The following is a 21,122-nucleotide window of genomic DNA, read 5'->3' as shown; positions in this document are numbered from 1 at the left end:
GCCCCTCTTCCCTGCATTGTGCTTGTGAAGCTTGTGAGTCTGGGCCACATGCCAACGGGGTCATGATGCAGGAGGCCTCCAGGTTGGGAACCTCTCCCACTTCCCTCCAGGCCCGTGGGAGCAGTTGGCAGTGCTGGGAAAGGGGAGCCCAGAGAGATCACACCCATGGACAGGGAGATACCCGTGGGGAGGACTCACGGCTTGGTCCACGAATCTTGATGGGCTTACTGCTGGCCATGGACTGGGAGCACGTTTGGCACACACATTCTTTACCACTGAAGGTCACCTTGTCTCCAATGGGGAAAGGCTTCCTGCAAATGGGATGAGGGAGAAATTCAACACACCCTCTTCTGAGGGATTCTGTAGCTGACCACACATGTGCTCAAAGCACTTTGGTAACACATACAGCTTGACTTCTAGAGCACCACGCAAATTCAAATGCTGTTCACAGTGACAGGCCAACTAAACTGCTCAATTAGGGGCCTGGCAGCAAGAACTGGAGCCCAGTTAGGCTGTTTGTATATTTTGGGCAGATCATGATGCGTATCTGACCTTACTTGTCTAGGCTGTAAGAAGTAGAGGTTACTAACGCCTCAGATACTTGTTCTCTCTTCTGGAAGGACTTTTTCCATCCCAATTTGATTTATCCCCATATGTTAAGAATTCATTCAACTCCCAAACTTACCAAAATTTCTTCCTTTTACTACTCAGGCATTTTTCAAAATCCCCCTTCCCAAGAGGAAGTTTGTAAGTCTGTAAATAATCTGTTACTCTCCTCATCTGGATTTGTTCAGTTTCCACAGCTGAGGAGTCTCAAATTTGTACATGCTCTGCCTCCCCAACTAAATTATGAACCATACACAGAATCCCTGGCACCACCACACCCACTGTTGAGCTGCTCTCGCCCATGCAGTGGGATGCCTGTTATGAGGACTCTCAGCACAGCACCTAACATTGGCTCCCAGGGGCTCCATTGCCCTTGTATGAGCACTGGGGTGAGAGTCGGGGGAGCTACGTTCTTATCGTGGCTCAGCCACTAGCTTTTGGTAGAAAGACATTGCGTGATCTTGGGGAGTCACCTGGCTTGACAGAGACCTCATCTTGTACCATAGGAACCCTCTGTGCTAACCTCTGATGGGTCTGGGATTCCAGGGCTCAGGGCTCAGGTTTTAAGAGCTGGGTAGACAAATGAATTCCACGAGAGGATTATGTTTTCTTACACACTCTATCATTAGTCTCAATCAGAAACTCTAACTAGTTATTCTAACTGGTAAGTGACTGGTGGTTATTTTATGCGGAGAATAATTAATCCATACATTCCTTTCCCAATTAAAAAATACGTATATACTCTAATCATGCTTTACTTATGATGTAATCAGAGCTGTCCATTAACATTTAATGTATTTGTGGGTAGGGCTGAGCTTTCTTCATTTTTTCATCTCCTTAATGTGTTGCTTGGCATTCAGTGGAGTCTTAATGTACACTTGCTGAATTAACAAGTGATGGAGATGCGGAAGATAAAGCAGGAGGCAGGGATGAGCTCTCCATCCCTGGAGATGTCCTGAGAGAAGGTAGATGACTATCATCATGATAATGAAAAGAATAATAAAAACAGACACTCTCACATACTGATCACTGAGCATTTAATGTCTTTGCATCATCATCTCATTGATCTTCAAGAAAACCCAATGAGGTTGGAATGGCTTTGACCTCCATTTTACTTGTGGAGAAACTGAGGCTACAGAGGTGGGGGTCACTTGCCAGGGTCACTCCAACAGCATGAGGTGGTGCCAGGATGATGGAGGAAGGCTATGTACAGACATCGCTGTCCCACCTGTGGATGAGGGTGTGGGAGGATAGGCCAGATCCACAGTTTCCAAACTGAGTTTTGAGAGAATCAGTGGTTTCTTTGGGGGCCTTTTGAGAGGAATTGGGAGGCTGAGTTTAGAGGTACAGATCCTCACTCTGCCTCTATCACAGGACAAACCAGTGTTTTAGATCAGATTGTATCTTATAAGAAAGATTCAGATGCTACAGTGTTTGAAAACCACTGGCCCATCAGATCCCTCCACACCTGAGGTTCCAGAAATCTAAATGTGCAGCACAAACCTTGTAAACCCCAGAACTTCCTGGAAAAAGCCAGGTCTTCCCCTGCCCTGGGGGCTTATGCAGAGGGTCCCAGGCCCTGCTGGTCGCCCACTCACCTGCACAAGCTGCACACGAAGCACTTGGGGTGGTAAGTGCGGCCCAGGGCCGAGATGACTTCGCCTGTGATGAAGTCCCGGCAGCTGTCACAGCGGGTGCCATAGAGTTGCTGGTAGTCCTGGGTGCATATGTACTCCTGGTTCTTGAAGAAGAAGCCTGACTGGGCCAGGCCACAGCCACATACTTGGGGAACAAGGAGGAAAACAAGGGCAGGTTGAGTCCAGGGAGGGTCTGTAAGCAGAAGGTCCTCACTGGGGGAAAGGCTGGTGTCTCACTGTGTCATGAGTGGCCACAGAATGGTAGCATGTCAGACTTCACAGGCCTTTGGGGCCAGTATTCCTTAAAGAATGGCCAGTAGGCCATTAGCATCAGTATCACCCCGAGAGCTTCTTATAATCCAGATGCCTGGGCCTGAATCAGACTCCATGGGACTGAGGCCTGGGCATCTGCATTTGAACAGCATTCCCTCACCCAGATAGGCTGATTCTGATGCACACTAAGAAGCACTGGTGGTGTACAATCCTCCCAATACATGAATGAAAAGTTTAATGCCATGTGGCTCACGCAAGGCCACACAGCTGGTGGAAATATGAATGTAATAAAAGAATCATTCAGTTAAACATTTCCTGGGTACTTCCTATGTGCATGATTCTGTGCCAGGTGAAGAGCAGTGTGAGGACCATATGCTCCAAATCCCAACCTGGAGACACCTTTGGATGGCAATGGGATGGGATGATTTGAAGTCTAGAATCTGTGCTCACCATAGCCATAAGGAGTGGGGGGTGTCTATTCTCAGGCAGGAAGAATAAAACACAATCCCTGAATCTCAAAGAGCTAAAAATGCTGCAGAGAGAAGATCATATAGAAAAAATGTCCCATATCATCGGTGATGGTCCACGGAACCGGTGCAAGCAGTAAGGACTGTGAATGAGGTAGAAGAAGGAAGCCTTGTCAGCTGCAAGGGATCATGGGAGGCTTTTCAGAGGAGGTAGCATCTGAGTTGAACACTAAAGGAACAGAATGAATGAGCCAAAGCACAGAGGCAGGAAGGTGCAAGTGATATTTGTGTGAAGGCTAGAAGTAGGGGTGGTGTTTGTAGGAAGTGGTGGGAAGTAATGCAGGAAAAGATTGTTCAGACCAGTTGGAGGAAGGCCTGAATCCAGTTTAAGAAGATTAGGTTTTGTAGGATACTGAAGAGCCGTGGAAGTTTTTTCCCCTAGTTTAGAAAAATTTAGAAAAATATCTCAAACATATACAAAAATGGGAGAAGATTGTAATAATTCTCCATCACTCAGCTGCAAAAATGATCAATTGCATTGATGGCTTTTGAACAGAGATGCAACAGGATTTTACAAGGCATTTCATAGTCTTTCAGAATATTCTTTTGGATAATAGGGAGAAATAAATGTAGGACAAAACAGAAAAACAAGTAGATTCATAGGTGTTTCAACAATTGAATTATGTGAGATCCACCCCCACTGAAGGACTTAGAAATATGAGATTTACCTGTAAGGAGTTAAGTTGTGAAATCAACACATGATGGGCAGAGCAGAAAGATGCAAAATTTCTTCCAAGGCAATAAATGGCTCACAGGGCCACCAGAACTGTAGAAACCCACTGAATGTACCAATCAGCTAAAGCAAGGATGCGCCAGCGAGGAAGGGGCCTGGTTAGCAATCAGAGGAAGGCAACTGCGGCGCCCATTCAAATCCTGTCACCAGCTCTCCTGGTTCTGAGGCTGCTGTCTGATGGACTGACTTTCCACCTAGATTGCCTCTGAGAGGCCAGGTGCTGGCCAGGCCACCATGAAACAATCCAACTCAAGGTCACACCTCTCGTCCACATTGATGAACAGGTATTCTGGCTTTCTACATCAGTTTCCTGAGGAGTTGGTTAGTACAAGTCAGCTTTCTCAAGGGTGATCAATGATGGGAAAACCAATAAGATAGTTAGCAAGACTGTAAGTCTGAAGAGTCAACCTGGAACTGAGTGAAAACACCCCAGCAAATACTATCTCCCCTTTAACAGGGCAAGTTGTTTTGCAAAAGCAGCCAGGTTAAAAATAGGAGAGACTGCCAGGTGAATGCCAGAAATATTTCATACATGTTTGTTCACCTTTGGGGACTGGAGGCTTAAGGGGTGAGGCTGAGTGAGGAGAAGGCAGCTTCAGAAGTCACTGCATGGGGGGAGGGGACAGCTCAGGACAGTGGGAGACACAGTGGTCTGATAGTCAGACCACCCAACCTCTGGTCTCATCACTGCCACTGAGTCTCTGGACAACAGTGAACTTTACCCTCACTTCTCTGGGGCCTCTGTTCACTTGTACACAGAATGAAGAGGCTGAGCTTTTCTTTTAGAACTGACATGCTGTAAGTCTATGAGAAGAAAAGCTTCCTTCAGTGCTTACTATACGCCTAAACATTTTAAACTCAGTGTGGAGCATTGCTTGTGGCCCCCAACCCCACCCCTATGAAGAGGCAGGAGTGTGGTGAAGATGGTGGTGGTGGCAGAAGTCTGGGAAGGGTTCATCTTCCATCAGGCATTATGAAAATTCATCACATCAAACAATGTCTGGTCTCACGAGCAGGCAAACCAGAGCACAGGCTGTTCTGGGCCGTGCAGGTGGCGGAGCAGTTGACTTCATGGCTGCGGAATCAATTAGGTCATGGCCTACAACCTCATTGGAAACAGCTCCTGTTTTTTCCCTTTTTTTTCTCTCTCCTTTGTCTCTCTTGCCAACTCCACCCCCAGAGCCACCTCTCCCAGTGGAGAAATCCAGGCCACCATAGGAAAACTTGGAACAATCAGTCCTCCATTTCCCCCAAGGAGCTGAAGGAGGAAGCTTTTGGTAGAAAGGATGTAAATGTTGATAAGCCTCTCAGGGGTTCCTGAAAATACAGTGGGGAGCACAGGGATGGAAGGCAAGCTGGACCAGCATGACAGATGGATCTGAGGCTGAGTGGAACGCAATATTGAACGTTAAAACTGCTTTGAGCAAATCCAGAATAAATGCTCAATATAAATATAAGGCCCAGAAGGAGGGCTTGCACAGCCCCGGAATGCGTCAGTGAACAATGTGATGTTTTGTAGGTTATTGGACCTTTGTCTGTGGTCTTGTTCTAGCACTCAAGTGCTGGGAGATTTTGAAAAAGTTATCCCAGCTCTCTGGAGCTCATTTGTAAGATGAAGGGGCTGGGTGGTTAACTGAGGACACATCTAGATCAGAAAGTACAAGACTCTGTCATACAGTTTTAGTGATTTTCAACTTTTTGAATGAGACTGGATTTTATGAAATTTCAAAATCCGAGAGTTAGAAGGGCCCCTGAGGGTGATCTAATTCATTATTCAGAACATTTCATTGTGAAATATATTATACATAGAGAAAATGTATAGAATATATATGTATGGTTTAAAGAAGAATAGTAAAATAACTCCCATGTACCCACTACCAAGTTTATGAAACAGAACATCACCAATTCCTTAGAAGCCTGTTCTCCTCTCCTTAAGAGCACCTCTGTCCCATACTGTCCCTAATTATGTGTTTATCATTCCCTTGCTTTACTTTATAGTCTTACCACCTGTGATGTATCCATAAACAATATTTTGTTTAGTTTGGCCACTTTTTGAACTTTATGTTGATGGAGTCATACTGCAATTGTCCCGTGCCTGCTTCATTCCCTGAGTATTGTGTGTTGAGATTCATCCACGTTGATGCACGTAACTGCAGTTCACTCGTTTTCACTGCTGTGCTGTATTCCATTGCCTGAATACATCACAGTTGGTCTACTCCACTGCTGAAGGGCATTTGAGCTACTTGCAGTTTTTTGCTTTTATGGAAATGCTGTTCTAAACATTCTTGCATTTGTGAGGTAATGCCTCACTGTTTTCCAAAGAGCTTTCCCTATTTACCTTCCCACCAGCAGTTCCCACTGATATATATCATCAACAGTACTTAGTAATATCTGACATATTTGGTCAACATAGTGGATGTGAAATGATATCACTTATCATTTTGTGATTTTTAAATTTCATTTCCCTAATGGTTAATCAAATTGAGAATTTTTTTCAAATGTTAAAATACTTGCTAATGGTTTTTGCTCATTTTTTACATTTTAGACTTGTAGAAATTCTTAATATATTTTGGAAATCAATCCTTTTTCATTTATTACAAATATCTTCTGCAATTTGGGGCTTGCTTTTTGCTCCCCTTTTCTTGTTTTTGGATGAACCAAAGTTCTCAGTTTTTACGTTGTTGAATTTGTGAATCTTTTCCTTTATGGATTGCCCTTTCTGTGTCATGTTTCAGAAATTATTCTCTACCCTGAAATCCTAAAAAGGTATCTCCTATATTGCCTTCTAAAAATTTTATTGAGCTGCCTTTCATAGTAAAGCAAATCCACCTGGAATTGACTTTAGGGAATGATATACAGTAGGGATCTGATTTTCTCCCATATGGATAATTAATCATCTCAGCATCATTTATTAAGCAGTCTAATCTTTCCCCACTGATCTGCAAAAAGCAAGTTTCCATATATATGAAAGTTTGTGTTTGGTTCTATATTCAGTTCCATTGGTCTTTTTATCTGTCCTTAATCCAAGATCACACGGTCTTAATAGGTTTTAATAACAAATGATGATATCTGGTAGGACAGGCCCTCTTGCTTTGTTGTTCTTTAGAAATGCTTTGATTATTCCTGGCCTTTTGTCAAGAATATAATTTTAACTGATTTCTTAATTTCTATGGAAAACCTTATGGAATGTATTAGAATTGTTTTGAATATATAGTTCAACCAGAGTAGAACTGTCATCTTTTTGATATTTCTATCTTTCTATCAGAGAGCTTAGCATATTAAAAAATTATTTAGGTATTTAATGTCTTTCTTATGATATTCTATAAATTTAACAATTTTATAATTTTTATCTCATACAACTTTATAAAATTTATTTCTAAATTAAACTTTTTTTCTTGTTCAGGTAAATGGTGTCTTGATTGTTAATGGTGAATATAAATGCAATTTTTTTCTATATTTATTCTGTATTTAGTAACCTTAATAAATTCTTATTGACTTTCTTTTTAGTATTATTATTTCAGAATGTATCTCTAAAATATTAGGACTCTTTAAAAAAGCCAACCACAATAATCTAAAGGCACTGAAAATAATGTCTATTAAGGCGTTATCAAGTCAGTGTGTTCAAGTTTTTCCAATTATCCCATCCTTTTTTTCTTCTCTTTTTTTGTTTTAGTGATAGTTGTTTGAATAAAAATCTATCAAGGTTCATACATTGCATTTGTTTGATGTACCTCTTAAGTCCCTTAATTGCTAGTTATTTTTCCTTCTTATTTTCTCCTTGCAATGTATTTATTAAAGAGACTGAGTCATTTCTACAGTTTGGATTTTGCTGAGTGTATCCCTATGGTGTTGATTAACTTGTTCTCCTCTCTTTTACATTTTCTATAAATGGTGGTTATATCTACAGACTTGAAATTCAGGTCTGATTACTTTTTTCTTTTTAGGAATAATACTACATTGATGTTCTGTACTTCTATGATTTGGGGGGTGGTGTTGGTGAGTAGAAATGGCTATTGATGATCATTGCTAGATACACTATTTCATTAAAGCTTTGCAAAATTAAAATATTCTAATTATTTAATTCTTCATTTATTAGGCGGAGTGTTTCTTTCTTTTTTTTTTTTTTTTTCTTTTTTTTTTTGAGATGGAGTCTCGCTCTGTCACCCAGGCTGGAGTGCAGTGGCCAATCTCGGCTCACTGCAAGCTCTGCCTCTCAGGTTCATGCCATTCTCCTGCCTCAGCCTCCTGAGTAGCTGGGACTACAGGCTCCCGTAGGTGGAGTGTTTCTGTAGATAGAAACTTTCATTAACCCTTTGCTTACAGTTAAGTACTGTACAGTTTGTACAATAGGTTAAAGTTTTGATTCTTTGCCCATATTATTTGTTTCAAAATAATGATTTCACCAGCATTATCTAAAAGTGACCAATGGGTTCTTTTCCTTTCTCCTTATTATAAACTAATTTTCTTATTGATTTTACTAAATTGTAGATTCTTTTGGGTTTTCTATGCAGACAATTATATAATCTAAAAATAATAACTTTTTTTTCCCTTTTCAAACCATATAACTTTTATTTCTATATCTTGCTGGATTGTCTAGGACCCTCCAGGCCAAATGTTGAACAGAAGTCATGACAGTGAGCACCTCTATCGTGTTCCTGATCTTAGAGAATGCCTTCAGCATTTTACCATTAAATGTTTCCTTTATAGTTTTTGTATACATAATCTATCAATTATGACAGCTTTCTTCAATTCCTCCTAGTTTTAAAAATAACTAGGTATATGGGAGGCTGAGGCAGGAGAATGGCATGAACCTGGGAGGTGGAGCTTGCAGTGAGCCGAGATCGTGCCACTGCACTCCAGCCTGGGCGACAGAGCAAGACTCTGTCTCAAAAAAATAAAAATAAAAATAACTAGGTATAAGTGGGTGTTAAATTTTATCTAGCACCTTTTCTACTCTATTAAAATAATCAAATATTTTTATCCTTTCTTATCTTTATAGCAAAATACATTAACCAGTTTTCTAATATTAAGCCAATTTCAAATTTCTAGAATAAACTCAACTTGGTCAGTTATGCTATATTTTTCACACTTTTCTAAACTTGGTTTGCTAATATTTTGTCTAAGATTTTAAAATCCATGTTCATGAATGATATGGACATATGATTATTTTTCCTTGTTTGGTATTGTGCTGGCTCAAATGAGTTGGGAAGTGCACCCTTTTTCTCTTCTCTGAAAGACTTTCTATAAGACATAGATGATTTGTTTTTGAATGTTTTATAGAACTTGATTCCAATGCTGATTTTTGTTTCTTTCGTAGAAGAGTTTTAACTACAAATTCACCAGTTCAATATCTTGGATGATTATAGGACTATTCCGGTTTCAAAATTTCTTCTTGAGTAGGTTTTAATTTGCACTCAAGAATTGATAAATTTTGTTATCTAAGTTTTAAAATTTATTACTCAAATTGTTTATAATATTTCTTTTTATGTCTTTAATTTTAATAGCAACTACAGCGATGTCCCTATTTTAATTCTTAAGATTGTTGATTTGTATATTTTCTCCCATTACTTGAATAATTTTGCCAGAATTTTGTCTATTTTACTTGTATTTTTAAAGAATCAACTTTTGCTAATCCTGTCCACTGTGTGTTTTTTCTTTGATTAATGTCTATTGTATTATTTCCTTCCTTCTATTTTACTTGGATTCATTCTGCTCTTCAAACTTTTTGAGTTGAACACTTAGTTCACGGTTTTTGAACTTAATTCTTTTCTATTATGATAATTTAAGGCTACACATTTTCCTCTGAGTACCACTTTAAACTACATTTTGTAATGCAAGTTTTTGATACATAGCATTTTTGTTATCTTTCAGTTTCAAGTGTTTTCTGATTTTCATTAAGATTTTGCTAACCATGCTATCTTTCATCTCAGTTCTGCCATCTGGGGATCATTTTTCTTCTGCTTACAGAACATATTTTATAATTTCATTTAATGAGAGTTTGTTGTTGGTAAATTCAGTTTTTAAAAATCTAAACGGGTTTTTACTTTGCTTTGGGTCTTTTATTTTAACAGTTTTTGTTTTGTTTTGAGACAGGGACTCACTCTGTCGACCAGCCTGGAGTGCAGTGGCGTGATAACAACTCACTGCAACCTCCGCCTCCTGGGCTCAAATGATCCTCTCACCTCAGCCTCCCAAGTAGCTGGGACTACAGGCATGCACCACCATGCCCGGCTAATTTTTGTATTTTTTGTAGAGAAGAGGCTTCGCTATGTTGCCCAGGCTGCTCTCAAACTCCTGGGCTCAGGTGATCCACCCGCCTCGGCCTCCCAAAGTGCTGGGATTACAGGTGTGTGCCACTGCACCCAGTTCAGTTTAACAGTTTTAATGAGATACAATTCACAAGTCATATAACTCAACAATTTAAAATGTACAATTCAACCATTTTTAGCATATTCACAAAGTTGTGCAATCATTACCACTATCTAATTCCAGAACGTTTTCATCACCTCCAAAACAAGCCACAAACCCATTACAAATCACTCCTTATCTTCCTCCAACCACCCCCAGCCCTAGATAACCATGAATCTGCTTTCTGTCTTTATATAATTTGCCTGTTTTGAGCATTTCATACATATGAAATCCTGCAATATGTAGCCTTTTGTGACTGTTTTCTTTTACATGTTTTCAAGGTTTATTCCCATTGGAGCATTTATCAGTATTTCATTCCTTTTTATTGCTAAATAGTATCCCTCTCTGGAGATAGATCACATTTTATTTATCCATTCATTTGTTGATGAAGATTTGAGTTTTTCTACTTTTTGGCTATTACGAATAATGCTGCTATGAACATTCATGTATATGTTTCTGTGTGAACATATATTTTTATTTCTCTTGAGTATATACTGAGGAGTGGAATTTGGAATTGCTGGGTCATACGGTAACTCTAATTTCATCTTTTGAGGAACTGCCAGACTATTCTCCCAAGAAGCTGCACCATTTTACATTCCTTTCCACCAGCAATGTATGAGAGTTCTAATGTCTCCACATGCGCATCAACACTAGTTATCTATCTTTTTGATTATAGCCATTCTAGTAGATGTGAAGTGGCATCTCATTGTGGTTTGATTTGCATTTCTTTGATGGCTAATGATGTCGAGCATTTTTTCATGTGCTTATTGGACATTTGTATAACTTCTCTGTATAAATGTCTATTCATATCCTTTGCCCATTTTGAAATTAGGTTATTTGTCTTCTTATTATGCAATTGTAAGAATTCTTTACATAGCTGAGACACAAATATTTTTTCAGATTTATAATTTGCAAATATTTTCTCCTATTCTATGGGTTGTCTTTTCACATTCTTGATGGTGTATTTTGAAGCACAAAAGTTTTAAATTTTGATAATATCTAATTAATATATTTTTTCTTTGTTGCTTGAGCTTTTGGTGTCATATGTAAGAAGGTTTAGCACAACTCAAGATCACAATGATTTATTCTTATATTTTTTCCTAAGAGTTTCTCAATTTTACCTTCTACATTTAGGTCTTCAATCAATTTTTAGTTAATTTTTATGTATGTGTAAAGAAAGAGTCTGACTTCATTTTTTGCATATGAATATTCAGTTTTCCAAACACCTTTTTTTGAAAGGACCATTCTTCCCCTCGTGAATTATCTCAACAGCCTTGTTGAAAATTAACCAACCATAAATATAAGAGTTTATGTTTATATTTTTGATTTTATTCATTTCTATGCCTATCCTTGTGCTAGTACCACCCTATCTTGTTTATTATAGCCTTGTAGCATATTTAAAAGTGGGAAGTGTGAGTTTTCCAACTTCATTCTTTTTAAAGATTGCTTGGCTATTCTATGTCCGTCCCTTGAAATTCCATATGAATTTTAGGATCAGACCATCAATTTCGGCAAAGAAGCCAGCTGAGATTTTGATAGGGATTGCATTTTCTATGGACTGAATTCTGTCCCCACCCCCAATTCATATGTTGAAGCCCTAACCTCCAACATCCTAGTATTTAGAGATGAGCCTTTGTGTGATAATTAGGTTTAGATGAGATCATAAGGGTGGGGCCCTCATGATGAGATTAGTACTCTTAAAACAACAGACACTAGAGAGTTTGCTGGCTGTCCCTCTCTCCCTTTCTCTCTCTGCCATGCGAAGACGCAGCAAGATGGCGGCCATCTGCAAGCCAGTGCTGCCATCTTAATAATAAATAAGTCTTTTATTTTATGAGCAAGGGACACCTTTCCATTTATTTAGGCCTTGTTTAACATTTTGTAGTTTTCATAGTACACATTTTGAACTTCTTTTGTTAAATTCATTCCTATGTATTTCTTTGATGCTATTGCCAGTGGAACTGTTTTCTCAATTTTATTTTCAGATTGTTTATTGCTATGGTATAGAAATACAATTGATTTTGGTATTTGATCTTATATCTTGAAACCTTGATAAACTTATTAGTTCTAATAATTTTTAGTATTCCTTGGGATTTGCTATACAAGATAATGTCATGTGCAAATAGAGATTAGTTGTACTTCTTCCTTTTTAATCTGGATGCCTTTTATTTCATTTTCTTCCTTAATTAACCTAGCACAAACCTGAAATGCAATGTCAAATAGAAGTGGTGAGAGCAGAAATTCTTGTCTTGTTTTTGATCTTACAGGGAAATGTTATATATAAAATTTCGGTGCTGCAAAAGGAATAGCACTAGAATATAAAATTTTCTTTTTAATTCTCAGCAAGGCAAGTTATTACTATAGAAGGGTGCGCCCTTACAGATGGAGCAAAGGTGAGGGTGAACTTGGACAAGGGAGGGGAAGGGGTTCTTATCCCTGAGGCACGTGGCCCCTGCTGCTGTGTCCTTTCCCTATCGGCTAGGGGCTAGGGTTAGACCGCACAGGCTAAACAAATTCCGATTGGCTAATTTAAAGACAATGACGGGGTGAGTGCTTTGGCGGGAGTCAGGGCAGAGCAGGTAGCAGGTAATCTGAATGAGTTAGGGTGGAGCATGTGATCAGAATGAGTCAGGGTGGAGTAGGTAATCAGAATGAGTCAGGGTGGGGTAGGAAATCGGAATGAGTCAGGGTGGAGTAGGTAATTGAAAAATGTTGCTTTACGAGGAAGTTAAGTTTAAAAGTAGAAGGCAAAGAATTGAACATACTAACGTATTAATTCTTTGAAAAGAAATTTAGAACTCATATCTAACAGAAACATTCGGTCTTTCACCATTAAGTATAATCTTAGTTGTAGGTTTGTCTTTGTTATAGAAAGATAGTTTTGCTGAATACATAATCTTTCCTTGACAGTTATTTCTTTCAGTACATTAAATATATTCTTCTGCTGTTTTCTAGTTTCCTTGTTGCTACTGAAAAGTCAGCTGTCAGGCCATTTACCATTTATACGCAGATGATTTGTCTTTTCTCCCTGGCTACTTTTAAGATCGGCTCTTTGATGATCTGAGGTTTTACTCTGATATTGTAGGAGGATTTCTTTTAAATTTTCCTGCAGGAATTTATTAGGTTTTCTGGATTCAAGGATATGTGTCTTTCAACAGCTCTAGATAATTCATAGCTGTTGTCTCTTCAAATATTGTCCTCCCACTCACGTTCTCTATTATTTATCCCCAGAACTCTGATTAGATACATATGTCAGGACCTCTCACTATATTCTCCATATATTAGCTTCTTTTTTATTTTTACCACCTTCTCATATTTTTGATCTATTATCTGTATAACTTTTTTTGGATGAAATCTTCTGTTTTATTAATTTTTTCTTTAGCAACATCTAATCTGCTATTTAATTGATACATTGAATTAATTTCAAAGATTATATATTTCTATTTTTAGAAGTTTTATTTGTTTCCTTTTCAAATCTTCTGCACTATTGCTTATAATGCACTGTTGTTTTTTTTTTGCTCATATTTTCTAGCTTGTTTAAATGTATCAATATAGTTATTATGTAATGACAGGAAATTTCAATATACAAAGTTGTTGAGGTTCTGATTCTCCTCGCCATTGTTTCTGCTGGCTCTCATTCCATTATAATTTGTATGTTTTTGACTGACTGTGAGTTACTCATTTTCCTGATAACACTATGTGTGGAAAGTCTTTGAGGCCTGGATAAAGTTGAGTTCCTCCAAAGAGGAGTATCATTTGCTTTTGCCATTTGCCAGTGGGAGACTGCTGTAACTTAAATTTTCTGCTTGACTCTATTACATATTTTATATATTGTTATAAATTTTTATTTATAACAAATATATAACACAAATATAGTCATGAATCCATGTAAAGGGTGGATTATGGACAGATATTTTCATAAGTAATTTTTCATAATTTTTTTTTTTTTTGAGATGAAGTCTCAATTTGTCACCAGGCTGGAGTGCAGTGGTGTGATCTTGACTCACTGCAACCTCCACCTCCCGGCTTCAAGCGATTCTCCTGTCTCAGCCTCCTGAGTAGCTGGGACTACAGGCACCTGCCACCACACCCAGCTAATTTTTGTATTCTTAGTAGAGGTGGGGTTTCACCATGTTGGCCAGGCTGGTCTCAAACTCCTGACCTCGTGACCCTCCCGCCTCAGCCTCCCAAACTGCTGGGATTACAGGAGTGAGCCACTGTTTTATTCCCCTCTACTCAGTGCCAAAGTTGGAACAGGCAAGTTTCCTTGCTCTCTCCCTCTCCAGAGCCAGTTTATTTCTCATCCATCATATGCTGAGAACATTTTTTTCAGGGGAAACAGCTTTATACATAGGTCTCCTATTGGATTCCCACTTTGACTAGATGCTAAGCTTTGCCTCCTGTTCTCCATGATCCATTTAGACAACAGAGTAAAAGCTCAAGGTCTCCAAGGTTTAAGATAAACTATCAGGATGAAATAAGGCATTGGGAGTCACAGCAGGGTTTCTGTTTCCGTTTTTAGCCTTCGTAGATTCCTTCCTTTCGTGTCAGCATGGTAGTGCATGTTAAAAGAGTCGTAAAAGAAATTCATAACAATTTTTAGATTCTTTAGATGAGAAAGCTATCTAATAGGGTACTTAATTGTCATGTTGATTGCTGTTGGAAATAAAAATCCTCTCATTTCTTTTACCTTTAAGCAAACAGACATTGAAAATATTCAGAAAAATATTGGTCTATTTTTTTCCCCTTAAAATCTCTGTTGAAAGAGATTCTACGAACTCCGTGTGGTAAATGTGAAAATGGCCAAATTATTCCGTTCTGTATTAACACCCTTGAAATCTGATGCTGCAGATCTCCCTACAAAAGGCAAAGTTTATTTCTCCGTGACCTTGAATCTGAGTTGGCCATTTGGCTTGTTTTGGCCAACAGCAGGACATTAAGCTGAGGGTTGAAAAGGTCTTACCTATTAAAGCTTGTTCTCTCATTGTACTTGGAGCTCCGAGACCACCATATGAACAAGCCCAAGCCAGCCCATTGGAGGATGAAAAGCTATGTGGAGACACTGGGGTTAGCAGCTTGCCAACCACTGCCAGCAGACCCACCCGCCAACTGCATATCATCATGATGAGGCCAGTAGAGATAAGCAGAGCTAGAAACTGGGAAACGCTGCCCAGCCAACCCAGAGAATCATGAACTAAATAAACGATTGGTTTAAGCTACTAAGTTTTTGCTTAAGTAAAAGGTAACTGATACATTCTCTTAAGAATATAATCACATAATTATATCCTTTACCACTTTGTAACAATTTCCTTGTCTTTACCCTTCGTCCCGCCTCAATTTCAGAGGGTGTAAAAATAATCACTCACCTAATTGAATACCGTTTATTTCCTTCTCCTGCCTAATTGCCCTGGCCAGAACTTCCAACACTATGTTGAATAGGAGTGGTGAGAGAGGGCATCCCTGTCTTGTGCCAGTTTTCAAAGGGAATGCTTCCAGTTTTTGCCCATTCAGTATGATATTGGCTGTGGGTTTGTCATAGATAGCTCTTATTATTTTGAAATACGTCCCATCAATACCTAATTTATTGAGAGTTTTTAGCGTGAAGGGTTGTTGAATTTTGTCAAAGGCTTTTTCTGCATCTATTGAGATAATCATGTGGTTTTTGTCTTTGGCTCTGTTTATATGCTGGATTACATTTATTGATTTGCATATATTGAACCAGCCTTGCATCCCAGGGATGAAGCCCACTTGATCATGGTGGATAAGCTTTTTGATGTGCTGCTGGATTCGGTTTGCCAGTATTTTATTGAGGATTTTTGCATCAATGTTCATCAAGGATATTGGTCTAAAATTCTCTTTTTTGGTTGTGTCTCTGCCCGGCTTTGGTATCAGAATGATGCTGGCCTCATAAAATGAGTTAGGGAGGATTCCCTCTTTTTCTATTGATTGGAATAGTTTCAGAAGGAATGGTACCAGTTCCTCCTTGTACCTCTGGTAGAATTCGGCTGTGAATCCACCTGGTCCTGGACTCTTTTTGATTGGTAAACTATTGATTATTGCCACAATTTCAGCTCCTGTTATTGGTCTATTCAGAGATTCAGCTTCTTCCTGGTTTAGTCTTGGGAGAGTATATGTGTCGAGGAATTTATCCATTTCTTCTAGATTTTCTAGTTTATTTGCATAGAGGTGTTTGTAGTATTCTCTGATGGTAGTTTGTATTTCTGTGGGATCGGTCGTGATATCCCCTTTATCGTTTTTTATTGCATCTATTTGATTCTTCTCTCTTTTTTTCTTTATTAGTCTTGCTAGCGGTCTATCAATTTTGTTGATCCTTTCAAAAAACCAGCTCCTGGATTCATTGATTTTTTGAAGGGTTTTTTGTGTCTCTATTTCCTTCAGTTCTGCTCTGATTTTAGTTATTTCTTGCCTTCTGCTAGCTTTTGAATGTGTTTGCTCTTGCTTTTCTAGTCCTTTTAATTGTGATGTTAGGGTGTCAATTTTGGATCTTTCCTGCTTTCTCTTGTGGGCATTTAGTGCTATAAATTTCCCTCTACACACTGCTTTGAATGCGTCCCAGAGATTCTGGTATGTTGTGTCTTTGTTCTCGTTGGTTTCAAAGAACAAAAACCAAACACCGCATATTCTCACTCATAGGTGGGAATTGAACAATGAGATCACATGGACACAGGAAGGGGAATATCACACTCTGGGGACTGTGGTGGGGTGGGGGGAGGGGGGAGGGATAGCATTGGGAGATATACCTAATGCTAGATGACAAGTTAGTGGGTGCAGCGCACCAGCATGGCACATGTATACATATGTAACTAACCTGCACAATGTGCACATGTACCCTAAAACTTAAAGTATAATAAAAAAAATAATCACTCACCAAGATATTCTTGCAATTCAACTTATACTAAAGGGGTTTGCCAATACTCAATATAAAATTCAAATCACACCAGTTAAAATGTATCCCGTATATGCATCTATAAACAAATTAGGAAATATGTATATGTAATTTGTTTGCTCAGTGCAGAGTCTAGTTAGATCATGAAGAAAGAAGTTCAGGATTTTCACAATGGCAGGGGAAGTCACTCTCAGGTGCATGAGACTGAGGCAGTTACTGAAATAAAAAGAACCGCAGGTTTCAACCGACTTTAAATTCAATATAAGCCGGTAGTGTGAAGCGGCTCCTCAGGAAGTCAGTTCAATATTAGTTACATCAACAGAAATGTAGTCCTTTGTATTTGCTAGACCTTGAAAACTGTGATCTGTTCTGAGTATCATACTTTAAGAACGACAGTGACACACTAGAATGGATCAAAGAGGAAGACTCCAGGACAATGACACTGTTGGAATCATTTAAGATGAGACCCAATTTAAGGACCTGTGATATAGTTTGACATGGGGAAAACCTGGATACAAGTATCTGAAGAGCAGTCAAAGGGAAAAGCGAATACAAAGTATTCCTCAGACTTTATGAGGACAAATATAAGATCAACAAAAAAGTTACAAATTTTGGGTCATTTTCTAAACCCACAGGGCAATCCAACATTAGAATGGCTGCTCTGTGGAGCAGGGAAGACTGAATGAGGAGGTCAAGATGTGGAGGCTGGAGAGACATTGTGGAAGGGCGTGTTGCCCCGGGCCAGAGGGCTCTCTGTGCTCTTTCAGCTGAGTCCCTTTTCCTGCTGCTAATTATCTGTCTTCTTTAGGAACTCTTAGCTTGGTTGAGTCTAGGATTATATAAATTAGCCCTGTGTAAGCTGTAACAATGAGAGATGACCTAACAGCTATGTGCTCCCAAATTGCAAACCTTACCAAGGTCAAGATGTCTCTTCTCTCTTGTTAAACTTAACCTTTGAAGATTGCTACATTGTCATAGAATAGCTACTCATCTCAAAAAAAAAACAAAAAACAAAAAATGAAAAACAAACAAAAAAAACTGTATTGAATTTTATCCAAGATAGTTTGCACTTTCATTTGCTCTCACACTGATTTATAGGCACAAACCAGGAGTCTCTTCAGATGAGTAAGTTAAGCTTGCAGATTAGTCTTTTTCCTTCTGGGTCAGCACCTGCCCCTTCAAGGTTACCAGGATCCTTGTCTCCCTCATGTACCAATACACTGCCTTCATTCTAAGGGAGAATCTCATAAGAAGAGGCTCAGGGAAAGTCTCTTTAGGTCTTTATAGATATTCCAGCCACCTGTGTTTGTTCTTTCTGCCCCTGAGGCATGACCTGATGGTGCAAGAATGGTCAGGAATCTAAGAAGAGAGTGGGGGGGCTGAGCCTCCTACCTTGACAGGTGAAGCATCTGATGTGGAAGTGGTTGTGGTGCACGCGGACCACTTCTCCTTTGCAGGTGTCTCCACAGCGGTAGCACTGGATGACATTGGAGCTGCCCCGTGGATTGTAAGGATTCTGCTGATAAGGAACTGTAAGAGAAACAAAGAGATCACTATCCAGAGGCTCTGATTCTTTACAAAGTCTGCTGCAAGACATTATCATAATTGTAGCTGGAAGAAAAAGTGGAAGGGGAAGAAATGATGTGCAAAGTATCTTCAATTCATCATCAGGATGACTGCCAAGCTAAGGCAGCACTGAGTGGTATGAGACATGTCCATAGCCCTCCTTAAGCAGGCAAGGACTTTTGAGTGAGCATCACCTTTCCTTGCAAGAACACAAGCCAAATCCCTGAATGAAGACAAATAAGAGGACATAGAGTATTTCAAAGTAAATGATCAAAAATACCATCTTTTGAGTATGCTTTAAATTAAAATTAGGCCCCAAACTTGTCCAAGGGAATTTGGGACTTGCAATTGACTCAGAAGTTTCAAAGAAGTGGGTGGCTGACCCTGCCTCCAAATGGCTTTTGAATTAAGTGAGTTACAGCCCCTCTCTGGGCCTCAATTTTCATGTCTATCAAATGAGGGTGGTCAAAGGCAGCAAAGACTTTTATAAGGAAGGCATGAAGGGAAGGGGAGGCACTCTGGCTGGAGGGAGGCTAACAAGGGAACTCATCTCAAAGCTACCTTTGAACAGCACTTACCATAAAACTGGGAAAATGTTACATGTATACAATTAAGAAAAAAATGCTGGTGGAGATTATGAAAGGGTTGAAGTCACTGGGAGCTGCAGTTGAGTGGCCAGCATTTGATGATGCTTAAGAGTTCTACTAGCTTATTGGGTCTGTTATTCTCTTGCTAAGACCATCTCCAATTTTAGTATATGTGCTGCCAAAGTGAGAATGCTAAGACCATTTCATGGCTACTTTTCTAGATATCCTTTTCCTGAGATACACTTGGCTTGGCTATTCTAAAATCTAGTCATCTGATATTTCATTAGGCACCTGCCTACAGCACAAAAATCTCAGGGTTGGAAGGAATGTTGGTAGCTGTCTGGTCTGATCTCATTATGCATAAGCTGTTGAGGTAACTTTGCCACTGAGAAACATACTCTTCTCTCTTATAGAAAAACCCCTGTGGCACTGGGGAGAGAATTACTCATTTCTTCAATTCTCACTCAAAGTTGAAGGAATAGTCCAAAAACTTCTGCTCATACCTTATTAGGAGAAGGCTCACTCTTGTCCTGGTTATAAAGATAACCACCTGATTGAAGGGGAATTGGTACCTATCATTTATATATGTAGACTTCCTGGATAAACTCTGAATAAGTATATCATAAATTAATCTGGACTCACAGCAACCTTGAACCACAAAGGAATTTAAAGGTCACCTACTTTGGGGATTCTTGACCCTGTGTGGTAGTTATGTCTGTTCACTGGAAATTTGAACCTTTTCTTCTAGGCACATGGAGGATTGCACATGGTGACTTGCTTGGCAGTGAAATGTGAACTGAAATTGTGCGTGTCCCTTCCAATTGGAAGCCTTAGGAGCCAATATGTGATCTGCTATATTGCCTTTTCCCTAACTCAGGAATGAATGTTACCCTAGATGGTGTGCAGGATGCATCAGCTTGGATCCGGATTGAGGAGTCATGGAACAGAACTGCAAACTAACCCATCATAAACCTCTATCATGAGCAAGAACAAATCTCTGTTGTCATAGCCTCTGAGACTGTAGCATAACCTCGGATCTGACATTTCTCTTTAATTAAATTAAGTGTTACATACATTATCTTGTAGTTTTGTTCATATTCTCAAAGAGATCTATGATCTCCAAAACTGATCTCATCTGTCCTCCTCCTTTTAAAGAGGAACAGGAAATCAGGACTTCTGATCATCTCCCATTTACAGGTATCCTGAATCCCAGGCATGCTATAGAGCAAAGAGCTGATTGCTTAGCACTGAAACTGTGGCTTCTGACAACTTTGCTAACTGGGGTGGGAGAATAATATACTTCTCACAATCTTTCTTTCATGCAGTTTATGCACATTATTCATCTATTTTTCTCTGTCTTAAATTCAAGACAAAAATCAAATGAATCAGCTAGTTAACTAAATCATTAATTAACTCATTAAATAGGTCAATACATGCAAAATATTTCAAAAACTGCATTAAGTGCTCCACAAATGTTCACTGGTATCATGGCCATCACATCCCCCCTACAGCTCTGAGCAATCCTTCCCCACCCCCCAGAAGGTTCATAAACATTCTCTTTAATCTTATTCTCTTTTCTTTTTCTGATTCTTACTCAATGTTCCCTGGAAAATACTTCACTCTCTCTTCTGCCCTGAATTTGTGAGAAAAATATAGATTCTGTTTATATGAGCAGTGTGGTGATCTACCATTGCCAAGGGAAACAAAGCTGTGAGTCTGAAAATAAAATAAGAACGAATAGTACAATCATCATCATTAACGCTGAGTGCTCTTGGAAGTCTCCAACAGTCCCTCCAGGATCATTGCACAAACTTTCATCTACCTCCTCTAATTCAACCTGTCTTATTGTTCAAGAGCCAACTTCTAAGATCAATTTGA

At 39.2% G+C, this 21,122-nt stretch overlaps 1 protein-coding gene across 4 annotated transcripts in view; it reads right to left on the bottom strand.

Moving 5' to 3' along the window:
• ABLIM3 (actin binding LIM protein family member 3) overlaps window positions 1–21,122 on the bottom strand; it is a 120,180-nt gene that overhangs the window by 59,896 nt on the left and 39,162 nt on the right. For all 4 annotated transcript variants that reach the window (XR_010133964.1, XR_010133965.1, XR_010133966.1 and 1 more), the window contains exons 3-5: window positions 18,484–18,621; window positions 2,205–2,388; window positions 199–311 (exon numbers count right to left, since the gene is read on the bottom strand). Coding sequence is in view for 1 of the 4 variants with exons in the window: in XM_004042789.5 (XP_004042837.1) it covers window positions 199–311; window positions 2,205–2,388; window positions 18,484–18,621 (435 nt within the window). In the remaining 3 variants the exon portion in view is untranslated. The remainder of the gene's footprint in view (window positions 1–198; window positions 312–2,204; window positions 2,389–18,483; window positions 18,622–21,122) is intronic.

The sequence above is a fragment of the Gorilla gorilla genome, chromosome 4 (genome assembly GCF_029281585.2).
Source record: "Gorilla gorilla gorilla isolate KB3781 chromosome 4, NHGRI_mGorGor1-v2.1_pri, whole genome shotgun sequence".
NCBI lineage: Eukaryota > Metazoa > Chordata > Mammalia > Primates > Hominidae > Gorilla > Gorilla gorilla.
This window is presented reverse-complemented; position numbering and strand designations above follow the sequence as displayed.